This window comes from Pan paniscus, chromosome 1 (genome assembly GCF_029289425.2).
Source record: "Pan paniscus chromosome 1, NHGRI_mPanPan1-v2.0_pri, whole genome shotgun sequence".
Classification (NCBI taxonomy): Eukaryota; Metazoa; Chordata; class Mammalia; order Primates; family Hominidae; genus Pan; species Pan paniscus.
Window position 1 is genome coordinate 173,976,532 of NC_073249.2, and position 22,499 is coordinate 173,999,030.

Below are 22,499 nucleotides of genomic sequence, written 5' to 3' on the forward strand. Positions count from 1 at the left end.
GCTTTTCTTATTGAGAGCTCATTTGTGTACCAGCATTAAATTTTCATTTAATGCTGTAACTGATGACTGCCATGCAGGAATGAAGACTTGAGTAGGATTTTCCAACTTTAAAAATAAGGTAGAAATAAATGAGGAAAACCACCTTCCTAATTGTATTTTTAAAAAATCAACTCCCTTGGCCGGGTGCGGTGGCTCATGCCTGTAATCCCAGCATTTTGGGAGGCAGAGGCAGGCGGATCACGAGGTCAGGAGATCGAGACCAACCTGGCTAACACAGTGAAACCCCGTCTCTACTAAAAATACAAAAAATTAGCCGGGCGTGGTGGTGGGTGCCTGTAGTCCCAGCTACTCGGGAGGCTGAGGCAGGAGAATGGCATGAACCCGGGAGGCGGAGCTTGCAGTGAGCCAAGATTGCGCCACTGCACTCCAGCCTGGGCGACAGAGCGAGACTCCATCTCAAAAAAAAAAAAAAAAAAAAAACTCCCTTTACAAAGTACACATTTGAATTAGATTTCACAAATTTATACCCCTGTGTAACCACTCCTACAATCAAGATATAATACTTCTATCACCCCCAGAGAGTTCCATTGTCCCCTCTTCAAGTTAGTCTCAACCCTGTAAACCCTATCCTCGGAAAATTACAGTCATTATAGATTAGTTTTTTTAAGGTGTTATGCAAATGGAATCATGTACTTCTGCTCTTTTGAGTTTGGCCTGTTTTGCTCAACATATAACATTTTTGAGTTTCATCTACACTGCAGATATCAGTACTTCATCTCTGTGTGCCAAATAGTGTTTCACTAAATAGATTTATTACAATGCTTCTATTCGCCTGTTGTTGGACATTTGGGATGTTTCAAGTTTTTGGCAATAAATAAAGGTACCATGAATATTTGTGTAAATATCTTTATATGGATACATGCTTTCATTTATCTTCAGTAAATACCTAGGAGTGGAATGACTAGGTAGTTTATGAAGTGTATATTTAATTCCTAAAGAAACTACCAAAGTGTTCAAATCTTTTGATCATTTTTATAACTGATTTGTACTGTATTAACAAGTTGAGTTCTTTATATACTCTGAATGAAGTCGATTCTCATATATATAAAATGAACATGTTTCCCAGTCTATCGTCTACCTTTTCATTTTAAAAATGTGTGTTGTGGGGGAGGGAGCTAGGCATGGTGGCTCCCTCCTGTAATCCCAGCACTTTGGGAGGCCAAGGCAGTGGATCACCTGAGTTCAGGAGTTCGAGACCACCCTGGCCAACATGGTGAAACCACATCTATACTAAAAATACAAAATCAACCAGGCGTGGTGGCATGCGCCTGTAATCCCAGCTACTCAGGAGGCTGAGGCAGGAGGCAGAGGTTGCAGTGAGCCAAGATCGTGCTACTGCACTCTAGCCTCAGCAACAGAATGACTCCGTCTCAAAAAAAATAATAAAAATAAAAATGAGTGTAGGCCAGGCGCGGGGGCTCACGTCTGTAATCCCAGAATTTTGGGACGCCAAGGTGGGCAGATCATGAGGTCAGGAGATCGAGACCATCCTGGCTAACACGGTGAAACCCATCTCTACTAAAAATACAAAAAAAAAAAATTAGCCAGGCATGGTGGCGAGCGCCTGTAGTCTAAGATACTCGGGAGGCTGAGGTAGGAGAATGGCACGAACCCAGGAGGCGGAGGTTGCGGTGAGCCGAGATCATACCACTGCACTCCACCCTGGGCAACAAGAAGGAAAATCTCTCAAAAAAAAGAAAATTTTAGCCTCACTGCTTATCTATATTTCCTATTTTTTCTATAACAAACACACTCTTTTATCTATTCTCTTTCTCTAATAGGATGAAAAACCAGAACTAAATAATATATATTTTTCACATATTTATCCTAAAGTTAGAAAACACAAATTGTCTGCCGCATGCCATGGCTCATGAGGCCAGGAGTTCGAGACCAGCCTGACCAACATGGTGAAACCCCGTCTCTACTAAAAATACAAAAATTAGCTGGGCGTCGTGGTGCACGCCTGTAATCCCAGCTACTCAGGAGGCTGAGGCAGGAGAATTGCTTGAACCCGGGAGGCAGAGGTTACAGTGAGCTGAGATCGTGCCACCGCACTCCAGCCTGGGCGACAGAGAGAGACTCTGTCTTTAAAAAAACAAAAACAAATTGTGCCACGGCACTCTGGCCTGGGCGACAGAGCTGAGACTATTAACAACAAAAAAAGCACAAACAAATATTCAATTGAAATTACCTGCTGGTAATGGGGGAAATTTTTCAGAGCCTTGAAAAGTAGACAGGTGACCTCTGACAACAGGCGAACAGGCATCCCCTTGGCCAGGCCCTGGCGTGTTAGGTTGAGAGCGCAAGCACTGGCTGTGAACTGCACTCGCAAATCCAACGGGTGATTCCTCATTCCTATAGCCACAAGCTGAAGATGAACTTGTTTTTAGTGCATATGATGCCAGTAACATTCTCTATGCTATCTTGCGCATGTTTTGATTGGCACAAATCTTCGTTTATTGGGACAGGAACAGATTTTCCCTATCCTAAGCATTTATTCTTTAGAACATCAAAGTATTACAGCAAAGCCTTCTAATCCAAATGGAGTCACTAACTATCTGTGTGACTTTGGCCAAGTCACTTCCTTTCTCTAGACCTCTATTTCTTTATCTGTGAAATTAACTTCAGAATCATTTATTGAGCCTCACTCCATACAAGCTACTGTGACAGGTACTGCAGGGGACACAAACATGAGTGAGAGCTACTCGTTAGCATAAAGCCTTGTGACAGTAATAACACTGTGAGAAATGCCAAAAAATAAAATTGAAGAAAAGCACCATAAAAGACTCATCAATGAAGTGACATCTGAGGTAGTTATGGAAAGAGTGGCCATTTCTGGGAGAGAATCAGAAGAACTCATTGAGAGAGCACATTTAGGCAGAGTCTCAGGATTTACACAGGAGGAGATAAATGTAGGGGCAGAATGGACAGGGTATTCCTAGGGGAAAGAAATGTGATAAAGAAAAACAGAAAGTGGAAAAAAAAGGATGGGATAAATCCACCAACAGAGGAGAAGAATTTGAAAAATGGTAAAACAAAACATTAGGTAACTTGAAGCTACACTGTGGAAGACCTAGAACACAAATGTAAAATGAGGGCATTGTTCCAAGCTTAGACCCCCACCTGCTCTGTCATTCAAGGACACTGTGATCTGTTTCCTCTACTAGAGACAGACCTGGGATATACTTCTGCTATGGAAAATGACTTTTTTTTTGTATATTGCTAAATTGATTTTTCAGTTTCATTAGATTGCCATCATCTGCAATTTAGAAATCCAGAAACCAAAAGAAATGTGATTTTCACAAAAACTACACAATCCTGGCATGAAAAGAAATTTAGAACATCTAAATTCAGCCTAGGCAACACAGTAAGACCTCATCTTTACAGAAAAAACAAAAAAAATAGCCAGGCATGGTGGGGCATGCCTATAGTCCCAGCTACTCAGGAGGCTGAGGCAGGAGGATCACTTGAGCCCAGGAGGTCAAGGCTGCAGTTAGCTGAGATCATATCATGCCACTGCACTCGAGCCTGGGCAACAGAGTGAGACCCTGTCTCAAAGAACAACAAAAACAGAAGAACATCTAATTCAATCTCTTCCTTATAGATGGAAAAAAAGGTTCAGAATTTTTAATTTATTTTATTTTTTTGAGTTGGGATCTCGCTCTGTTACCCAGGCTGGAGTATAGTGGCACCATCATAGCTTACTGTAGCAGCCTCAAACTCCTGGGCTTGCCGGGCGCAGTGGCTCACGCCTGTAATCCCAGCACTTTGGGAGGCCAATGCGGGCGGATCACGAGGTCAGGAAATCAAGACCATCCTGGCTAACACGGTGAAACTCTGTCTCTACTAAAAAATACAAAAAAGTAGCTGGGCGTGGTGACGGGCGCCTGTAGTCCCAGCTTACTTGGGAGGCTGAGGCAGGAGAATGGTGTGAACCCGGGAGGTGGAGCTTGCAGCGAGCGGAGATCAAGCCACCGCACTCCAGCCTAGGCGACAGAGCGAGACGCCGTCTCAAAAAAAACAAACCAAAAAAAAATCCTGGGCTCACGTAGTCCTCCAATCTCAGTCACCCAAGTAGCTGGGACTATAGGCATGTACAACCATGCCCACCTAACTTTTTTTTGTTTTTTGAGACAGAGTCTTGCTCTGTCGCCCAGGCTGGAGTGCAGTGGTATCATCTCGGCTCACTGCAACCTCCACCTCCCAGGTTCAAGTGATTCTCCTGCCTCAGCCTCCTGAGTAGCTGGGATTACAGGCACCTGGCACCACGCCTGGCTAATTTTTGTATTTTTAGTAGAGACGGGGTTCTACCATGTTGGCCAGGCTGTTCAAATTCCTGACCTCAGGTGATCTGTCCACCTCAGCCTCCCAAAAAGTGCTGGGATTACAGGCGTGAGCCATGGTGCCCAGCCAGAAGCTAATTTTTTTTCTTTTTCTAAATTTTTGTAGAGACAGGGTCTTACTAATGTTGATCAGGCTAGTCTTGAACTCCTGGCCCCAGGAAATCCTTCCATCTCAGCCTCCCAACCAAAGTGGTGGGATTACAGGCATGAGCCACCACAGCTGACCCAGAGTTTTTCTTTATACAGCGTTTGAGCTGTAAATAAAGTTAATCTCCCATGCTGTAAAAATATTTTTTTTTTGAGTCTTGCTCTGTCACCAGGAGGGAGTGCAATGGCGCGATCTCGGCTCACTGCAACCTCCGCCTCCCAAGTTCCAGCAGTTCTCCTGCCTCAGTCTCCCAAGTAGCTGGGACTATAGGAGTGCGCCACCACGCCCAGCAAATTTTTGTATTGTTTTTAGTAGAGACAGGGTTTCACCATGTTGGCCAGGATGGTCTCAATCTCTTGACCTCGTGATCCACCCGCTTCGGCCTCCCAAAGTGCTGGGAAAATATCCACATTTTTAAGGAATTGCAAAAAATTACAAATAAAGACAAGGTTTTTCTTAAGACCTTTCATTGTTATGTTTCACTAAAAACAACTACAATTTTCAAATAAACACATGTATAAAAGAAAAATAAATAACTGCAGTTTTCTTTCCCAAGCCTCTTAATACTTGTAATTACGTTTACAATAAAATGCATCCTTCCCTAAACCAAAGCTAAGTTTGGCTATATCGATAAAAGCAACTTTATGTTATTCACAAAATACTTCAAGTGGTAGATGTGGCCACCCTTAATTATTTTTATTTTGTTCTGCACTTGTTTTCTTTCAGAAAGCCACATGATCCTATTATTCCCTTACTTAGACCAAATTTTAACTGTTTTGATTCTAATTTATTCCACATAAATCCAGATGCTCAAAGCAAAAGACACTTTGGCAGCTAAGCTTAACATTCTTTGCTCTATGAGAGCACTTGACTCACTATAGAATAAAGCATATAATTTATTATATTCAGTGTGGTTCGTGAACAATTATTAATTGAACCAAGTTAAGAAGTAATAGTAAAAACTGTCTTTCTTCAATTACCTTTAAAATAGCAGGCATGGTTACCTCCATTGAAAATGTCTCTGTGAACAGCCTGTGGAGGGCTTCCTTCATAAAACATGATCTGTTCCTGTATCGGCTCAGTGCTTCTGAAATCTGACTCATACTGGCTCCTCCAGCAACCTGAAAATAAAGATGTTACCAAACAGGTTTCACCATTCATATTTTTTCACCATTCATTTTTAACCACAGGGTTTTTGGGGCATCCAGTGTTTAAGACAATAACAACAAATGTTCAATTAAATGTTCCAGGTGTTGGCCAGGCGCAGTGGCTCACGCCTGTAATCCCAGCACTTTGTGAGGCTGAGGCAGGTGGATCACCTGAGGTCAGGAGTAGAGACCAGCCTGAACAATATGGTGAAACCCCATCTCTACTAAAATTACAAAAATTAGCCAGGCGTGGTGGCAGGCGCCTGTAGTCCCAGCTACATGACAAAATATGCTGAGAGAAAGTAAAGATCTAAATAAATGCAGAGATATACGGGATTCAAGAATCAGGAGACTAGCGCCAGGCGTGGTGGCTAATGCCTGTAATCCCAACACTTTGGGAGTCTGAGGCTCAAGGGTTGCTTGAGCCCAGGACTACGAGACCAGCCTGGACAACATAGTGAGACCTCGCCTCTATTTTTTAAAACAACATGAGACTCAACGTTATTAAACGGCAATTTTCCTCAAACTGACCTACAGATTTAATGCAATCCCAACTAAAATACCAGTAGTCCTTTTTGTAGATATTGACAAGTTGCTTTTATGATTTATATGGAAATACAAAGAACCTAGAATAACCAAAACAATTATGAAACAGAATAACAGTTGAAGAAGTCACATTACCCAATTTCAAGACTTCATATAAAGTTATAGTAATCAAGACAGTAGGCCGGGGCGCAATGGCTCAGGCCTGTAATCCCAATACTTTGGGAGGTCAAAGTGGGCAGATCACCTGAGGTCAGGAGTTCAAGACCAGCCTGGCCAACATGGTAAATCCTCATCTCTACTAAAAGTACAAAAATTAGATGGGCGTGGTGGTGCACGCCTATAGTCCCAGCTACTAGGGAGGCTGAGCCAGGAGAATCACTTGAATCCGGGAGGCGGAGGTTGCAGTGAGCCGAGATCACACCACTGCACTCCAGCCTGGGTGACAGACCGAGACTCTGTCTCAAAAAAAAAAAAAAAAAAGGCAATATAGTATAGGTATAGACAAACAGATAAAAATAAAGAGCCCAGCTGGGCGCGGTGGCTCACACCTGTAATCCTAGCACTTTGGAAGGATGAGGCAGGCAAATCACGAGGTCAGGAGATCGAGACTATCCTGGCTAACACGGTGAAACACCATCTCTACTAAAAATACAAAAAATTAGCCAGGCGTGGTGATGGGTGCCTATAGTCCCAGCTACTCTGGAGCCTGAGGCAGGAGAATGGCGTGAACCCGGGAGGCGAAGATTGCAGTGAGCAGAAATCGTGCCACTGCACTCCAGCCTGGGCGACAGACAAGACTCTGTCTCAAAAAAAATAAAAAATAAAGAGCCCAGTAACAGACTCACACATATATGGACACCCGATTTTCAACAAAGATGCCAAGTTAATCCAAGGGGGGAAGAGATAATCCTTGATGGTGAGCCAAGATCGGACCACTGCACTCCAGCCTGGGCGACAGAGCAGGACTCGACAGTCCCAAAAAAATTTGGGGATCTCAGCTCACAGCAGAGGTTGCAGTGAGCCAAGATTGTGCCACTGCACTCCATCCTGAACAACAGAGTGACTCTGTCTCAATAAAAAATTAATTAATTAATTAAAATACAACAATTGCTAACTTCAAATCAAAAGAATAAAATGTTAACACAACTAATGAGTATACAAATCACTTTATTCTCTTCCCCTAGGAAGAACTAAGGAGGTATTATTATAAAGAAAGAGTTATTTTAAAACAACAGCTCTGGGCCAAGCATGGTGGCTCATGCCTGTAATCCCAGCACTTTGGGAGCCCAAGGCGGGTGGATCACCTGAGGTCTGGGAGTTCGAGACCAGCCTGACCAACATAGTGAAATTCTGCCTCTACTAAAAATACAAAAAATTAGCCAGGTGTGGTGGTGCGTGCCTGTAATCCCAGCTATTCGGGAAGCTGAGGCAGGAGAATCGCTTGAACCCGGGAGGCGAAGGTTGCAGTGAGCCGAGATTGCGCCATTGCACTCCACCCTGGGCAACAAGAGCACAGCTCAGTCTCCAAAAAATAATAATAATAATAATCGGGCTGGGCGCGGTGGCTCATGCCTATAATCCCAGCACTTTGGGAGGCTGAGGCAGGCGGATCACCTGAGGTTAGGAGTTCGAGACCAGCCTGGCCAACATGGTGAAGCCCCGTCTCTACTAAAAATAAAAAACTAGCTGGGCATGGTGGCATGTGCCTGTAGTCCCAGCTACTCGGGAAGCTGAGGCAGGAGAATCACTTGAACCCACTATATCTTCTTTTTTTTTTTTTTTTTTTTTGAGACTGCGTTTTGCTTTTGGCCAGGCTGGAGTGCAGTGGTGCAACCTCCACCTCCCAGGTTCAAGTGATTCTCCTGCCTCAGCCTCCCAAGTAGCTGGGACTACAGGCGCCCGCCAACACACCCGGCTAATTTTTGTATTTTTAGTAGAGACCAGGTTTCACCATGTTGGCCAGGCTGGTCTCGGACTCCTGACCTCAAGTGATCTGCCCGCCTTGGCCTCCCAAAGTGCTGGGATTACAGGTGTGAGTCACCATGCCCAGCCTGTATCTTAATATTATATTCTCACGTGTGGCCGGGCACAGTGGCTCATGCCTATGATCCCAGCACTTTGGGAGGCCGAGGCAAGCAGATCACCTGAGGTCAGGAGGTCGAGACCAGCCTGACCAACATGAAGAAACCCAATCTCTATTAAAAATACAAAACTACTCCATCTCAAAAAATAATAATAACATTCTCACAACCTTCCACATAGTAGGTGCATAATAATCATTAATTATTAAATAAGCTCTTTAAGGATTTTTTTATCTGTCTCTGTAACCGTAATACCTAGTAAAAATTCTGGTCTATAGCACGAGTTTAATAATGTTCTAAACAAATGAAACAAAACTTATTCATATAAGAACAAACCCTCAAGCCTTGCTTTGTAGTAAAGAAGTCAGAAGAGCCAGCATCCGTGGCCAATAGTCCCACAAATTGCATGGCAGGCCGCTGTCGTATAAACAGTTCTACAGCTTCATCAGTGATGCAATTGCCCCCAGAAATATCCAATGACACAACATTGGGCAGGATATCCTTCTGCTGTAGCAAATGAAAAGCTAGGTCTGATTTGAGTTGCCTGTGATCAGAAATATCAAGGTGAAGCAGACATTTAAGTTCTCTAATGACTGCAAGAATTTGTGGTTTGGTCATGGCCAGGCATTTCAGATAGTGCATTGTGAGAGACTTCAATCGATCCTTACAGGTAAGCAGTGCAGAAATATCAGTGACGAGAGTATTAGAGATATCTAAGCTTTCCAGTCTTGGTAACTGAGAAACATCAGCCAGGTCTTCAGTATGAAAACAAACATTAAAAACACTTAAAATACGAAGACCAGTGAGCTGACTAAAGAAGAGTAATCTTGAATTTTGAGGGATGCTTGTCGAGTCTAACAGGAGACACTGGAGGTTTTGCTGGATCCACCTATTGCTGCAGAGTCCACTTATGATGTCTGGAACTGGGAGGTCAGCGTGCACTGCAGTAGCATTCAGTTCAATGAGCTTATGACGGCAGAAGGCTTTTATGAATGCAGCTGTAGAGATTTTAGCTTTTTGGATATTGACCAGCTTCAGTTTCATTTGGTTGCCTCGGAAAATGCTTGCTGTTCTGTCAGTCAGCTTGCCTATAAAAGAACCAGAACCAACTTGTAATGTTTCCAGGATAAAATGTGGCAAAGAATTAAGACAGATGTTAATAACAATAATGACAACATTTACTGCTCTGTGCTAGCATTGTTCTAAACTCCTTTAATATGATTATTATCTCATGTATTCCATGCATTAATACTATAAAGGAATTATTGTTACTACTACTATGTAGCTGAGGAAACTGAAACTTGAATAGGTTAAGTAATTTATCCAAGGTCACCATCAGAATCAGGAGTCAACCCCAGTTTGGCTGTAGAGCCCAAAATTTTATCTACAGTAACCTTGCTCACAGAAAGGAAGAACAAAATAAAATAGGTAGATAAGCACAGGATATACAATATACAAGTACCACTACTAATATTATTTTTAACCAAATTAGTAGATAATATTTGACAAGTCACTTACCTCTCTGGGCCTCATTTTCCTCATGTGTAAAACGAATGGGTTGTCCTATTTTTCATTTACTACACATCCTTTATTTTTTTTTTTTTTTTTGAGATGGAGTCTTGCTCTGTCACCCAGGCTGGAGTGCAGTGGGGCGATCTCGGCTCACTGCAACCTCCGCTTCCCAAGTTCAAGCGATTCCCTTGCCTCAGCCTCCCAAGTAGCTGGGACTACAGGCACTGCACCTGGCCTACTACACATCTTCTATGGTGAGATTCCATGTTACGTAACAGGCACGTAAGGTAATCAGACACCTGTGACCACAAGGAATTCAGTATAGGGAGGCATACCAGGTAAATAAACAAGTACAGTAGTGTGCTATGTGTAGTAGTGGTATGTACCTGGTATTGAATTTGCACAGATGAGACCAATTTAACTTTGAGGAAGGTTTTAAAGACAAAATCAGTTTGCCAGGGGGAAGGTGAGTATGTCAAAGAAATGGAAGACACAGAACAGCAAATCACTCAAAACGTAGAACAGCACTACTGGGACATAGGGCCTGTTGGGGGGCATGGCTGGAAGTAAGGATGAAGCGGATGGTAAAAGGCCTGTCCTCAAAGCTAGGAAATGCAAACTTTTACCCTATGGACAATGAGGAACAATTCAAGACTTTTTAAGCAGAAAATGAATGGTCATCACTTTTTTTTTTTTTTTTTTTTTTGAGACTGAGTTTCACTCTTGCCACCTAGGCAGGAGTGCAGTGGCGTAATCTCGGCTCACTGCAATCTCCGCCTCCTAGGTTCAAGTGATTCTCCTGCCTCAGCCTCCCCAGCAGCTGGGATTACAGGCACCTGCCACCATGCCCGGCTAATTTTTGTATTGTTAGTAGAGACGGGGTTTCACCATGTTGGCCAGGCTGGTCTCAAACTCCTGACCTCAGGTGATCCACCTGGCTCGGCCTCCCAAAGTGCTGGGATTACAGGTGAGAGCCACTGCACCTGGCCGGTCATCATATTTTGATGTAGCTTCTTTAAAAAAAAAAAAAAGGGTTATAATTATATTTTTAGAAACACCAATTTTGTGACAGAGTAAAGAATTTAGGGCCAGGCACAGTGACTCACGCCTGTAATCCCAACACTTTGGGAGGCCAAGGCGGGCGGATCACTTGAGGTCAGGAGTTCAAGACCAGCCTCGCCAACACGGTAAAACCCCGTCTCTACTAAAAATATAAAAGTTAGCCGGGCGTGGTGGTGTTCGCCAGTAGTCCGAGCTACTCAGTCGCTGAGGCACGAGAATTGCTTGAACCTGGGAAGGAGGTGGAACAGTGAGTTGAGTTGGTGCTACTGCACTCCAGCCTGAGGGGACAGACTGAGACTGTCTCTAACCAAAAAAAAAAAAGAAGAGAGAAAAAAGAAAAATTTAAGCTGTGCACAGTGGCTCATGCCTGTAATCCCAGCACTTTGGGAGTCCCTGGCAGGTGGACTCCTCAAGCCTAGGCGTTTTGAGAGCAGCCTGGGCAACATGGGGAGACTCCATCTCTACAAAAAAAAAAATTTTAAATTAGCCAGGCATGGTAGTGCACACCTGTAGTTCCCAGTTACTCGGGAGGCTGAGACAGGAGGATCACTTGGGCCCAGGAATTTGAAGTGACAGCAAACCATGATCACACCACTGCAGTCCAGCCTGGGCTACACAGTGAGACCCTGTCTCAAAAAAAATAAAATAGGTTGGGTGCAGTGGCTCACGCCTGTAATTGAAGCACTTTGGGAGGCTGAGGCAAGCAGATTAACTGAGGTCAGGAGTTTGAGATCAGGAGTTTGAGACCAGCCTGGCCAACACAGTAAAACCCGTCTATACTAAAAATACAAAAAGTTGGCAAGGCATGGTGGCAGGCCCCTGTAATCCCAGCGGGAGGCTGAGGCAGGAGAAATGCTTGAACGTGGGAGGCAGAAGTTGCAGTGAGCTAAGATCACGCCATTGCACTCCAGCCTGGGCAACAAGAACAAAACTCCATCTCAAAAAAATAAAAAATTAAAAAATGAAAGTAGCAGCATTCATTGAGGTAGGAAGAAAATCAGGAGAATATGATGACTCATCTGCCCAGAGAAAAGTGCAGGACAGCAAGGGAGCAATTGGTAACATGATTCAGGAGTTTAGGATAAAGGGCTGGGAACTCTGGGGAATGACAGTAGAAGAGGTAAAATAAACCAAGGAAAATCACACAAGGAGTGTTCAGAGTGAGAAGAGTATCCAAGATAGGACCTTAAGAAGCACAAAATATGGCCGGGCACCGTGGCTCACGCCTGTAATCCCAGCACTTTGGGAGGCCGAGGCAGGCGGATCATGAGGTCAGGAGATGGAGACATCCTGGCTAACACGGTGAAACCCTGTCTCTACTAAAAATATTTTAAAAATTAGCCGGGCGTGGTGGCGGGCGCCTGTAGTCCCAGCTACTCAGGAGGCTGAGGCAGGAGAATGGCGTGAACCCAGGAGGCGGAGCTGGCAGTGAGCCGAGATCGCACCACTGCACTCCAGCCTGGGCGACAGAGCGAGACTCCATCTCAAAAAAAAAAAAAAAAAAAAGCAGCACAAAATACTTAAGGTGCAGATAGAAAAACAGAAGGAAATTGTGGAAGAGTAATCCAGGATACAAGAAAAAAACAAAACAGAAAACTAGGCCGGGCACGGTAGCTCATGCCTGTAATCCCAGCACTTTGGGAGGCCAAGGTGGGCGGATCACAAGGTCAGAAGATCGAGACCATCCTGGCTAACACAGTGAAACCCCATCTCTACTAAAAATACAAAAAATTAACCGGGCATGGTGGTGGGCGCCTGTAGTCCCAGCTGCTGGGCGGCTGAGGCAGGAGAATGGCATGAACCCGGGAAGCAGAGCTTGCAGCGAGCCGAGATTGCGCCACTGCACTCCAGCCTGTGCGAGAGAGCGAGACTCCGTCTCAAAAAAATTTAAAAAAAAAAAAAAAAAACACAGAAAACTATTCTAAACCAGAAAGGTGAAGGAGAGTAATGACCACTAAAAGTCAAACCAACAAGAAACCCTGATAATTTTTTTTTTTTTTTTAGACAGTTTCACTCTTGTTGCCCAGGCTGGAGTGCATGGCACAATCTCGACTCACTGCAACCTCCACCTCCCAGCTTCAAGCGATTCTCCTAACTCAGCCTCCCGAGTAGCTGGGATTACGGGCATGTGCCACCACACCCAGCTAATTTTATATTTTTAGTAGAGATGGGGCTTCTCCATGCTGGTCAGGCTGGTCTCAAACTCCTGACCTCAGGTGATTTGCCTGCCTCGGCCTCTCAAAGTGCTGGGATTACAGGCATGAGCCAACGCGCCCGGCCAATTTTTTTTTTTTTTTTTTTTTTTTGAGATGGAGTCTCGCTCTGTCGTCCAGGCTGGAGTGCAGTGGCGCAATCTCAGCTCACCGCAAGCTCTGCCTCCCAGGTTCATGCGATTCTCCTGCCTCAGCCTCCCGAGCAGCTGGGACTACAGGTGCCCGCCACCACGCCCAGCTAATTTTTTGTATTTTTAGTAGAGACGGGGTTTCACCGTGTTAGCCAGGATGGTCTCGATCTCCTGACCTTGTGATCCGCCCACTTCGGCCTCCCAAAGTGCTGGGATTACAGGCTTGAGACACCGCGCCCAGCCTTTTTTTTTTTTTTTTTAAAGAAACAGAGTCTCACTCTTGCCCAGGATGCAGTACAATGGCACCATCATAGCTCACTATAGCCTCGAACTCCTGGTTCCAAGCAGTCCTCCTGCCTAGGCCTTCCAAAGTGCTGGGATTATAGGCATGAGCCACCATGCCCAGCCACTCCTGATAATTTAATGGATCTAGGCGTGATCATCCATCTGTGGCCACCACAATCACAAAAACAAACCAACCTCATCAACTCCCTGAAGAAAGCACATAGCACCACACCAAGAGTTTAAAAAAAAAAACAAAAAACCCCAACGTGAACTTGATCAAGCGTCTACCTCCAACGTTCAAGTGACAGGATATACAGGGATCAGAGGAACACACCAAAATCATAGCACTTATATGAGAAAATCCCTATTATGAGAAAATTTACACAACAAATGATCAGTTTTATAACCTGGGATTACACGTGTGAGCCACCACGTCCGGCCGTAATTTTTGCATTTTTAGTAGAGATAGGGTTTCACCACGTCGGCCAGGCTGGTCTCAAACTCCTGAATTCAAGTGATCTGCCTGCCTCGGCCTCCCAAAGTGCTGGGATTACAGGCGTGAGGCACCGTGCCTGGCCCATAATCAATTTTAGAACCTCAAACTTTCCATCACCTCAGAAAGAAACCTTGTGCCCGTTAGATTTTACTGTCCTTTTCCCACATCCCTCCAGCCCTAAGCAACCACTAGTCTACTTTCCATCTCTACGGATTTGCCTATTCTGAACATTTAATATAAATTAAATCATCCAATATGTGGCCTTGTGTGCTGAACTTTTTTCATTTAGCATGGTTTTTGTTTGTTTGTTTTTGTTTTTGAGACGGAGTCTTGCTCTGTCGCACAGGCCGGAGTGCAGTGGCGCGATCTTGGCTCACCGCAAGCTCCGCCTCCCGGGTTCAAGCCATTCTCCTGCCTCAGCCTCCCAAGTAGCTGGGACCACAGGTGCCCGCCACCGCGCCTGGCTAATTTTTTTTGTATTTTTAGTAGAGACGGGGTTTCACAGTGGTCTCGATCTCCTGACCTCGTGATCCGCCGGCCTCGGCCTCCGAAAGTGCTGGGATCACAGGCGTGAGCCACTGCGCCCAGCCTCATTTAGCATGTTTTTAAGGCTCACATTGTGCAACATGTATATCTGTACTCGTTCCTTTTTATAGTCGCATATTCTACTGTATGGACATACCACATTGTATTTATCTGTTTTTCGGTTGATGGACATTTGTGTTGTTCTCACTTTTGGGCTATTATGAATAATATGCTACCAAAAAGATATGTGTACAAATTTTATTTTTAAACTTAAAAAATTTATTCTAAACTTTCTCTGCTCCATATGAATCTGCAGGAATGTGTAAGAGTTTCTATGTGGACATAAGTTTTCATTTCTCTGAGTGAAATTGCTGGATCAAATGGTAACTCATTATCTTTTTGAGGAACTGCCAGACTATTGTTTGTGGCTGTACTATTTTACATTCCCACCAGCAGTGTCCAAGGGTTCTAATTTCTCCACGTTCTCACCAAGACTCATCTGACATTTTGATTATAGCCATCCTAGTGGACGTGAAATAGTATCTGTTGTGCTTTTAATTTGCCTTTCTTTAATGACATGGTGTTGAGCAACTTTTCATGTGCTTGTTGGCCATTTGTGTCTTTTTTTTTTTTTTTTTTTTTTTTTTGAGACAGAGTCTCTATTGCCCAGGCTGGAGTGTGGTGGCGCGATCTCGACTCACCACAACCTCTGCCTCCTGGGTTCAAGTGATTCTCCTGCCTCAGCCTTTATGCTACCACAAAGATATGTGTTAAAATTTTAGTTTGTGTTATTCTAGAAACTTGTCCCTTTGATGAAAGTTATCGAATTTATTGGCATACACTTGTTCATAGTATTCCTTTCTAATCCATTTCATTTCTATAAGGTCAGCAGTAGTTGTGCTCCCTCTTTCATTTATTTCGCATTTTATTTATTTTTGATACATAACTGTACATATTTGGGGGTACAGTGTGATATTTCTATATGCGTATATATATTGTGTGATCATCAAATCAAAGTATTTAGTATGTCCATGACCTTATACATTATCATTTCTTTGTGGTGGGAACATTCAAAATCCTATCTATTTTGAAATATATAATACATTATTGTTCATCATAGAAACCCTACTGTGTAATAGGCCACCGGAATTTATTCCTATCTAACTCTAACTTTGTACTTGTTGAGTAACCTCTCCCTATTTCCCCTTTCTTCCTCCTCTCCCCAGCCTCTGGTAACTACTATTCTATTCTTTTCTTCTATGAGATCAACTTCTTTAGATTTCATGAGTGAGATCATGTGGTATTTATCTTTCCGTGCCTGGCTTATTTCACTTAACATAATGTCCTTCAGGTTCATCTATGCTGCCGCACATGACAGGATTTTATTCTTTTTTATGGCTGAATAGTATTCTATTGTGTGCACATTCCACATTTTCTTTATACATTCCTCCATTGATAGACACTCAGATTGATTCCATATCTTGGCTATTATGAAGAGTGCTGCAGTATATTTTTTATACATTCATGACAAATCCTTTTCTTACCTTTTGATATTTCTATGCTACAAAGTTGGCGAGTTTTTTCAAATTGTTGCAAATCTCCAAAAAAAACTGCAGCATATTTACTGAAAAGGATTTGTGTACGGGTGGATCTGTACAGTTCAAAGTTGTGTTTTTCTCGGGAGGCTGAGGAGGGAAAACTGCTTGAGCTGAGGAGGTCAAGGCAGCAGTGACCTATGATAGCACCATTGCACTCCAGCCTGGGCAACAGAGCAAGACCCCATCTCAAAACAAAAACAAAAACATTATCAAGCAGAGTAAACAAAACAAAACTAAAAAAGCAGTAGCACACAAAAATGACCAAGTGGGATTTGTCCAAGGGATACAAGGTTGGTAGAACATCCAAAGAGCAATTAATGTAATATACAATATACAGGCCAGGCACAGTGGCTCATGCATGTAATCTTAGCACTTTGGGAAGCCACTGCACTACAGCCTGGGCAACAAGAACGAAACTCTGTCTCAAAAAAAAAAAAAAAAAGCCGGGCATAGTGGCTCACACTTGCAATCCCAGCACTTTGGGAGGCTGAAGCCGGCAGATCACGAGGTCAGGAGTTCGAGACCAGCCTGGCCAACACAGTGAAACGCCATCTCTGCTAAAAATACATACATTAGCTAGGCATGGTGGCAAGCGCCTGTAGTCCCAGCTACTGGGGAGGCTGAGGCAGGAGAATCACTTGAACCCAGGAGGCAGAGGTTGTGGTGAGTCGAGATCGCGCCACTGCACTCCAGCCTGGGCAATAGAGACTCTGTCTCAAAAAAAAAAAAAAAAAAGACACAAATGGCCAACAAGCACATGAAAAGTTGCTCAACACCATAAGTCATTAAAGAAAGGCAAATTAAAAGCACAACAGATACTATTTCACGTCCACTAGGATGGCTATAATCAAAATGTCAGATGAGTCTTGGTGAGAACGTGGAGAAATTAGAACCCTTGGACACTGCTGGTGGGAATGTAAAATAGTACAGCCACAAACAATAGTCTGGCAGTTCCTCAAAAAGATAATGAGTTACCATTTGATCCAGCAATTTCACTCAGAGAAATGAAAACTTATGTCCACATAGAAACTCTTACACATTCCTGCAGATTCATATGGAGCAGAGAAAGTTTAGAATAAATTTTTCAAGTTTAAAAATAAAATTTGTACACATATCTTTTTGGTAGCATATTATTCATAATAGCCCAAAAGTGAGAACAACACAAATGTCCATCAACCGAAAAACAGATAAATACAATGTGGTATGTCCATACAGTAGAATATGCGACTATAAAAAGGAACGAGTACAGATATACATGTTGCACAATGTGAGCCTTAAACATGCTAAATGAAAAAAGTTCGGCACACGAGGCCACATATTGGATGATTTAATTTATATTAAATGTTCAGAATAGGCAAATCCATAGAGATGGACAGTAGACTTGTGGTTGCTTAGGGCTGGAGGGATGTGGGAAAAGGGAAGTAAAATATAACGGGCACAAGGTTTCTTTCTGAGGTGATGGAAAGTTTGAGGTTCTAAAATTGATTATGGGCCAGGCACGGTGCCTCACGCCTGTAATCCCAGCACTTTGGGAGGCCAAGGCAGGCAGACCACTTGAGGTCAGGAGTTTGAGACCAGCCTGGCCAACATGGTGAAACCCCATCTCTACTAAAAATACAAAAATTATGGCCGGACATGGTGACTCACATCTGTAATCCCAGGTTATAAATAAATAAATAATAAAATGTCCTTTTTTTTCCTTTATTTTTTTAGTGGAGTTCTTTAAGCCCAGCTACAATGGGAGGTAAGACTCATAACCATAATGAAAAGAATGGTAAACAAGACTACAGCAAGAGCATTTTGAAAAAGCTAGAGAGCAGGCCGGGCACAGTGGCTCATGTCTGTAATCCCAGCACTTTGGGAAACCAAGGCAGGCGGATCACCTGAACTCAGGAGTTCAAGACCAGCCTGACCAAAGTGGTGAAACCCCGTCTCTACTAAAAATACAAAAATCAGCCAGGCATGGTGGGCGCCTATAATCCCAGCTACTCGGGAGGCTGAGGCAGGAGAATCGCTTAAACCCAGGCGGAGGCTGCAGTGAGCAAAGATTGTGCCACTACACTCCAGCCTTGGCGACAAGAGTGAAAATCCGTCTCAAAAAAAAAAAAGAAAGCTAGAGAGCAGATGGATGAGTGATAACTTAGTAAGTGAAGAGTGGAAAACCAAGTCAATAGCAGGGCTAGCCTAGAAGACAATTTCCATCATGGAATCCCAGAAAGAGTGAGTCTCAACTTCCAGACAAATGAAATGGAAATACTTTGTGAGAATCACAATAGAAATTGTGTGTAAAAGTGCTTTTCAAATAGTAAAGTACTGCAAGAGCTGACTTTAGAGAAGCCTTATCACTACCTTGCCAAGTCATCACCCTGAGAAATCGATCGGCTACTTCCTGAGGGAAACTCCAATGCTCCGGAAGGCACAGTGTTCCATCAGGTCTTTCAGAACACAATTTCTCCAGGTTAGCAATCAGGACATTCAGGCAGATGTTGACCAAAGTGTAGGGAGATGCCTCTTCCTAGCAAACAAAACCCCAAACAAACTTTGTTAGAATACATCTGCAACAATTCAACATAAAACTGGTCATGCCATACCTATTCCACTTGATGAGGGTATCTGAAGATACATCCTTCATACTCTAATAATGATTTATATGTAACGAAACCATCTCATTCCAACTGTTAACTGAATGGAAAATTTAATCTGTTGTCCTTTCTGTTGTACAGCTGTGCCTCAAAATCTGCAGATTGGTTCCAGAACTCTCTGACCAGTATCCACAGATGCTCAAGTCTCCTTATATAAAATGGTGTAATGTTTGCATATAACCTATGCAGACATTCTCATATACTACAAATCATTTCTAAATTACTTATAAACACTAATACAGTATAACCCTTTATACTGTATTGTTTACAGAATGACAAGAAAAAAGTCTGTACATGTTCAATACAGATGCAGGTATTTTTCCCCAAATATTTTCCATCCAAAGTTGGCTGAATTCACATATACTGAACCCACAGTCAGAGAGAACATACTGTATCTTGAAAAACATTAAGTTCTTTTTTTCTTTTTTTTGAAACAGGGTCTCACTATCGCCTAGGCTGGAGTGCAGTGGCACAATCACAGCCGAATGCAACTTTGACTTCCGCAGTCAGGTGATCCTTCCACTCAGCCTCCTGAGTAACTGGGACTACAAGCCCGTGCCACCATGCCCAGCTAATTTTTTGTAGGTTTATTATAGAGTCCCACTTTGTTGTCCAAGCTAGTCTCGAAACTCATGGTATCAAGAGATCCTCCCACTTCAGCTTCCCCAAGTGCTCGATTACAGGCATGAGCCACCGCACCCGGCCCCAATAGTAAGTTCTCTTAACCCTTTACTTATCACCTGTTCTGTGCTAGCCACTGAAAATACAGAGGTGGGTAAGACATGGTTCTAGTCCCTTTAAAGCTAAAGTTTAGTGAAGAATACAAACAAGAAATCTGACAATTTCAATGCAACATTTGGGACACTCCAAGCAGAGATTACATGGTCATTCACTCAAAAAATATGTATTCATTGATTATCATGTGTCTATTCTCAAAACTGTTCACAACCTCAAACAGTGATACAGTCAAGGTCCTATGAAAGTGTAAGAAACTGACAGTAAGGTGAGGCTATAAAGGCATGTACAGATGGTCCCTGACTCATGATTTTTGGAATTACAATGGTATAAAGTAGAAACCATACTTCAAATTTTGAGTTTTGATCTCTTCCCGGACTAGTGACATAATATGATACTCTTTCAATGCTGGTCAGCAGAGTGAGCTGCAGCTCCCAGTCAGCCACACCATCACAAGGGTAAACAACCAATACTTGATATCTTCTTGAACACTATGCCTGCTAAACCATCAACAAGTGTCAATGGGCTCCAATGCTTAGAAGAGCAACTGGTGACCCTGTTGATGTAGCTTCTCCATAATCCAGCAATTAACTTTTAGTTCAATGCTTCAAACATTCTTCAGGCCCAGAGTGCTTTCAACTGTGTATGTTTACAGTGAGTACCCATATGACCACTGTTTTTCACTGTCAGTATCAATAAATTCCATGAGATATTCAACACTATAATGAAATGGGCTTTGTGTTAGATGATTTTGCTCAACTGTAGGCTAATGTAAGAGTTCTGAGCACATTTAAGGTAGGCCAGACTAACCTATATTTGATAGTTTAGGTGTCTTAAATGCATTTTGGACTTAGAATATTTTAAATTTACAAGGGTTTTATTGGTACATAACCCTATCGTAAGGCAAAAAATGCCTTTCTCCTCTACAAAATAGAAAGGCTGGCCAAGTGTGGTAGCTGTTAATTCGTGCATTTTGGGAGGCTAAGGCGGGTGGATCAGTTGAGGTCATGAGTTTGAGACCAGCCTGGCCAACATAGCAAAACCCTGTTCTAAAAATAAAAAATTAGCCAGGCATGGTGGCACATGCCTATCTATAGTCCCACCTACTCAGGAGCCTTGAGGCAGGAGAATCCCTTGAACCCAGAAGGCAGAGAGTGCAGTGAGCCAAGATAGCATCACTGCACTCCAGCATGGGTGACAGACTCCATCTCAAAAAAAAAAAAAAAAAAAAAAGTTGCTCTAAAATTAACTGTCGGGCCAGGTGCAGAGGCTCACTCCTGTAATCACACTACTTTGGGAAGATGAGGTGGGTGGATCATCTGAGGTCAGGAGTTCGAGACCAGCCTGGCCAACACGGTGAAACCCCATCTTCACCAAAAATACAAAAATTGGCCAGGCACAGTGGCTCACGCCTGTAATCCCAGCACTTTGGGAGGCTGAGGTGGTTGGATCATGAGGTCAGCAGTTCAAGACCAGCCTGGCCAACATAGTGAAACCCCGTCTCTAATAAAAATACAAAAAATTAGCCGAGAGTGGTGGCAGGCGCCTGTAATCCTAGCTACTCGGGAGGCAGAGGCAGGAGAATCACTTGAACCCGGGAGGCGGGGGTTGCAGCGAGCCAAGATTGTGCCACTGCACACCAGCCCGGGTGACAGTGCGAGACTCCATCATTAAAAAAAAAAAAAAAAAAATTAGGAAGGCATGGTGGCGGGTGCCTGTAATCCCAGCTACTCAGGAGGCTGAGGCAGCAGAATCACTTGAACGAGGGAGGTGGAGGTTGCAGTGAGCTGAGATCACACCACTGCACTCCAACCTGGGCAACAGAGTGAGACTATATCTCAAAAAATAAAAAATAAGTAAGATAAAATAAATAAATTAATTAAAATAAATAATAAAATAAACTGTGGGCCGGGCATGGTGGCTCACACCTGTAATTCCAACACTTTGGAAGGCAGAGGCAGACTGATCACTTGAGGTTAGGAGCTCGAGACCAACCTGGCCAACATGTTGAAACCCTGTCCCTGCTAAAAATACAAAAATTAGCCAGGTGTGGTGGCTCGTGCCTGTAATCCCAGCCACTCGGGAGGCTGAGGCAGGAGAAACGCTTGTACCCAGGAGCCAGAGGTTGTAGTGAGCCCAGATCGCGCCACTACACTCCAGCCTGGGTGACAGAGTGAGACCCTGTCTCAAAAATAATAATAAGAATAAATTGACTGTGGTAATGGTTACATATATATGCACACATATATGAAAAGTCTCCTGGTTGGGCACAGTGGCTCACACCTGTAATCCCAGCATCAAAGGCCAAGGCAGGTAGATCATGTGAGCTGAGGAGTTCAAGACCAGATGTGGAAACATGGCAAAACCCCGTCTCCACAAAAAATACGAAAAAGTTAGCCAGATGTGGTAGGGTGTGCCTGAGTCCCAGCTACCTGGGGAGCTGAGGCAGGAGAATTGCTTGAGCCCAGGAGGTCAAGGCTGCAGTGAGGCAATGAGCCGTGATTGTGCCCCTCCACTCCAGCCTGGATGACAAAATGAGACCCTGTCTCAAAAAAAAAAATTTAAAGTCTCTGAATTGCAAAATATATATAGACACTCAAAGTAGCATCCATAAAGTTCACCTTACAATAAAATATCAGACATGAGAAGCAGGAAAAAAAAGTCAATAGAAACAAATCCCAAAATAACTGAAATAACCTAACTAACAGACAGGAATTTAAAATGGCTATTATAATTCGTGGGTTTAAAACAGAACATGAACACAATAAAAGAACAAATATGGAATCAACAGAAAAACAGAAGATATGAAAAAGACCAAAAGGAAACGTCTAGAATTGAAAAAATACACCAGGCCAGATGTAGTGGCTCATGCCTGTAATCCCAGAGCTTTTGGAGGCCAAGGCGGGCAGATCACAAGGTCAGGAGATCGAGACCACCCTGGCCAACATGGTGAAACCCCGTCTCTATTAAAAAT

General features: G+C 43.3%; 1 protein-coding gene across 11 annotated transcripts in view; it reads right to left on the reverse strand.

Moving 5' to 3' along the window:
* ZYG11A (zyg-11 family member A, cell cycle regulator) overlaps positions 1 to 22,499 on the reverse strand; it is a 76,934-nt gene that overhangs the window by 46,357 nt on the left and 8,078 nt on the right. For 10 of the 11 annotated variants that reach the window (XR_008619919.3, XM_055092690.2, XM_055092687.2 and 7 more), the window contains 4 exons: positions 18,498 to 18,663; positions 8,663 to 9,414; positions 5,532 to 5,672; positions 2,252 to 2,428 (listed from right to left, as the gene is read on the reverse strand). Coding sequence is in view for 10 of the 11 variants with exons in the window: in XM_055092690.2 (XP_054948665.1) it covers positions 2,252 to 2,428; positions 5,532 to 5,672; positions 8,663 to 9,414; positions 18,498 to 18,663 (1,236 nt within the window). In the remaining variant the exon portion in view is untranslated. The remainder of the gene's footprint in view (positions 1 to 2,251; positions 2,429 to 5,531; positions 5,673 to 8,662; positions 9,415 to 18,497; positions 18,664 to 22,499) is intronic. The other variant, XM_055092702.3, reaches the window with a different exon arrangement.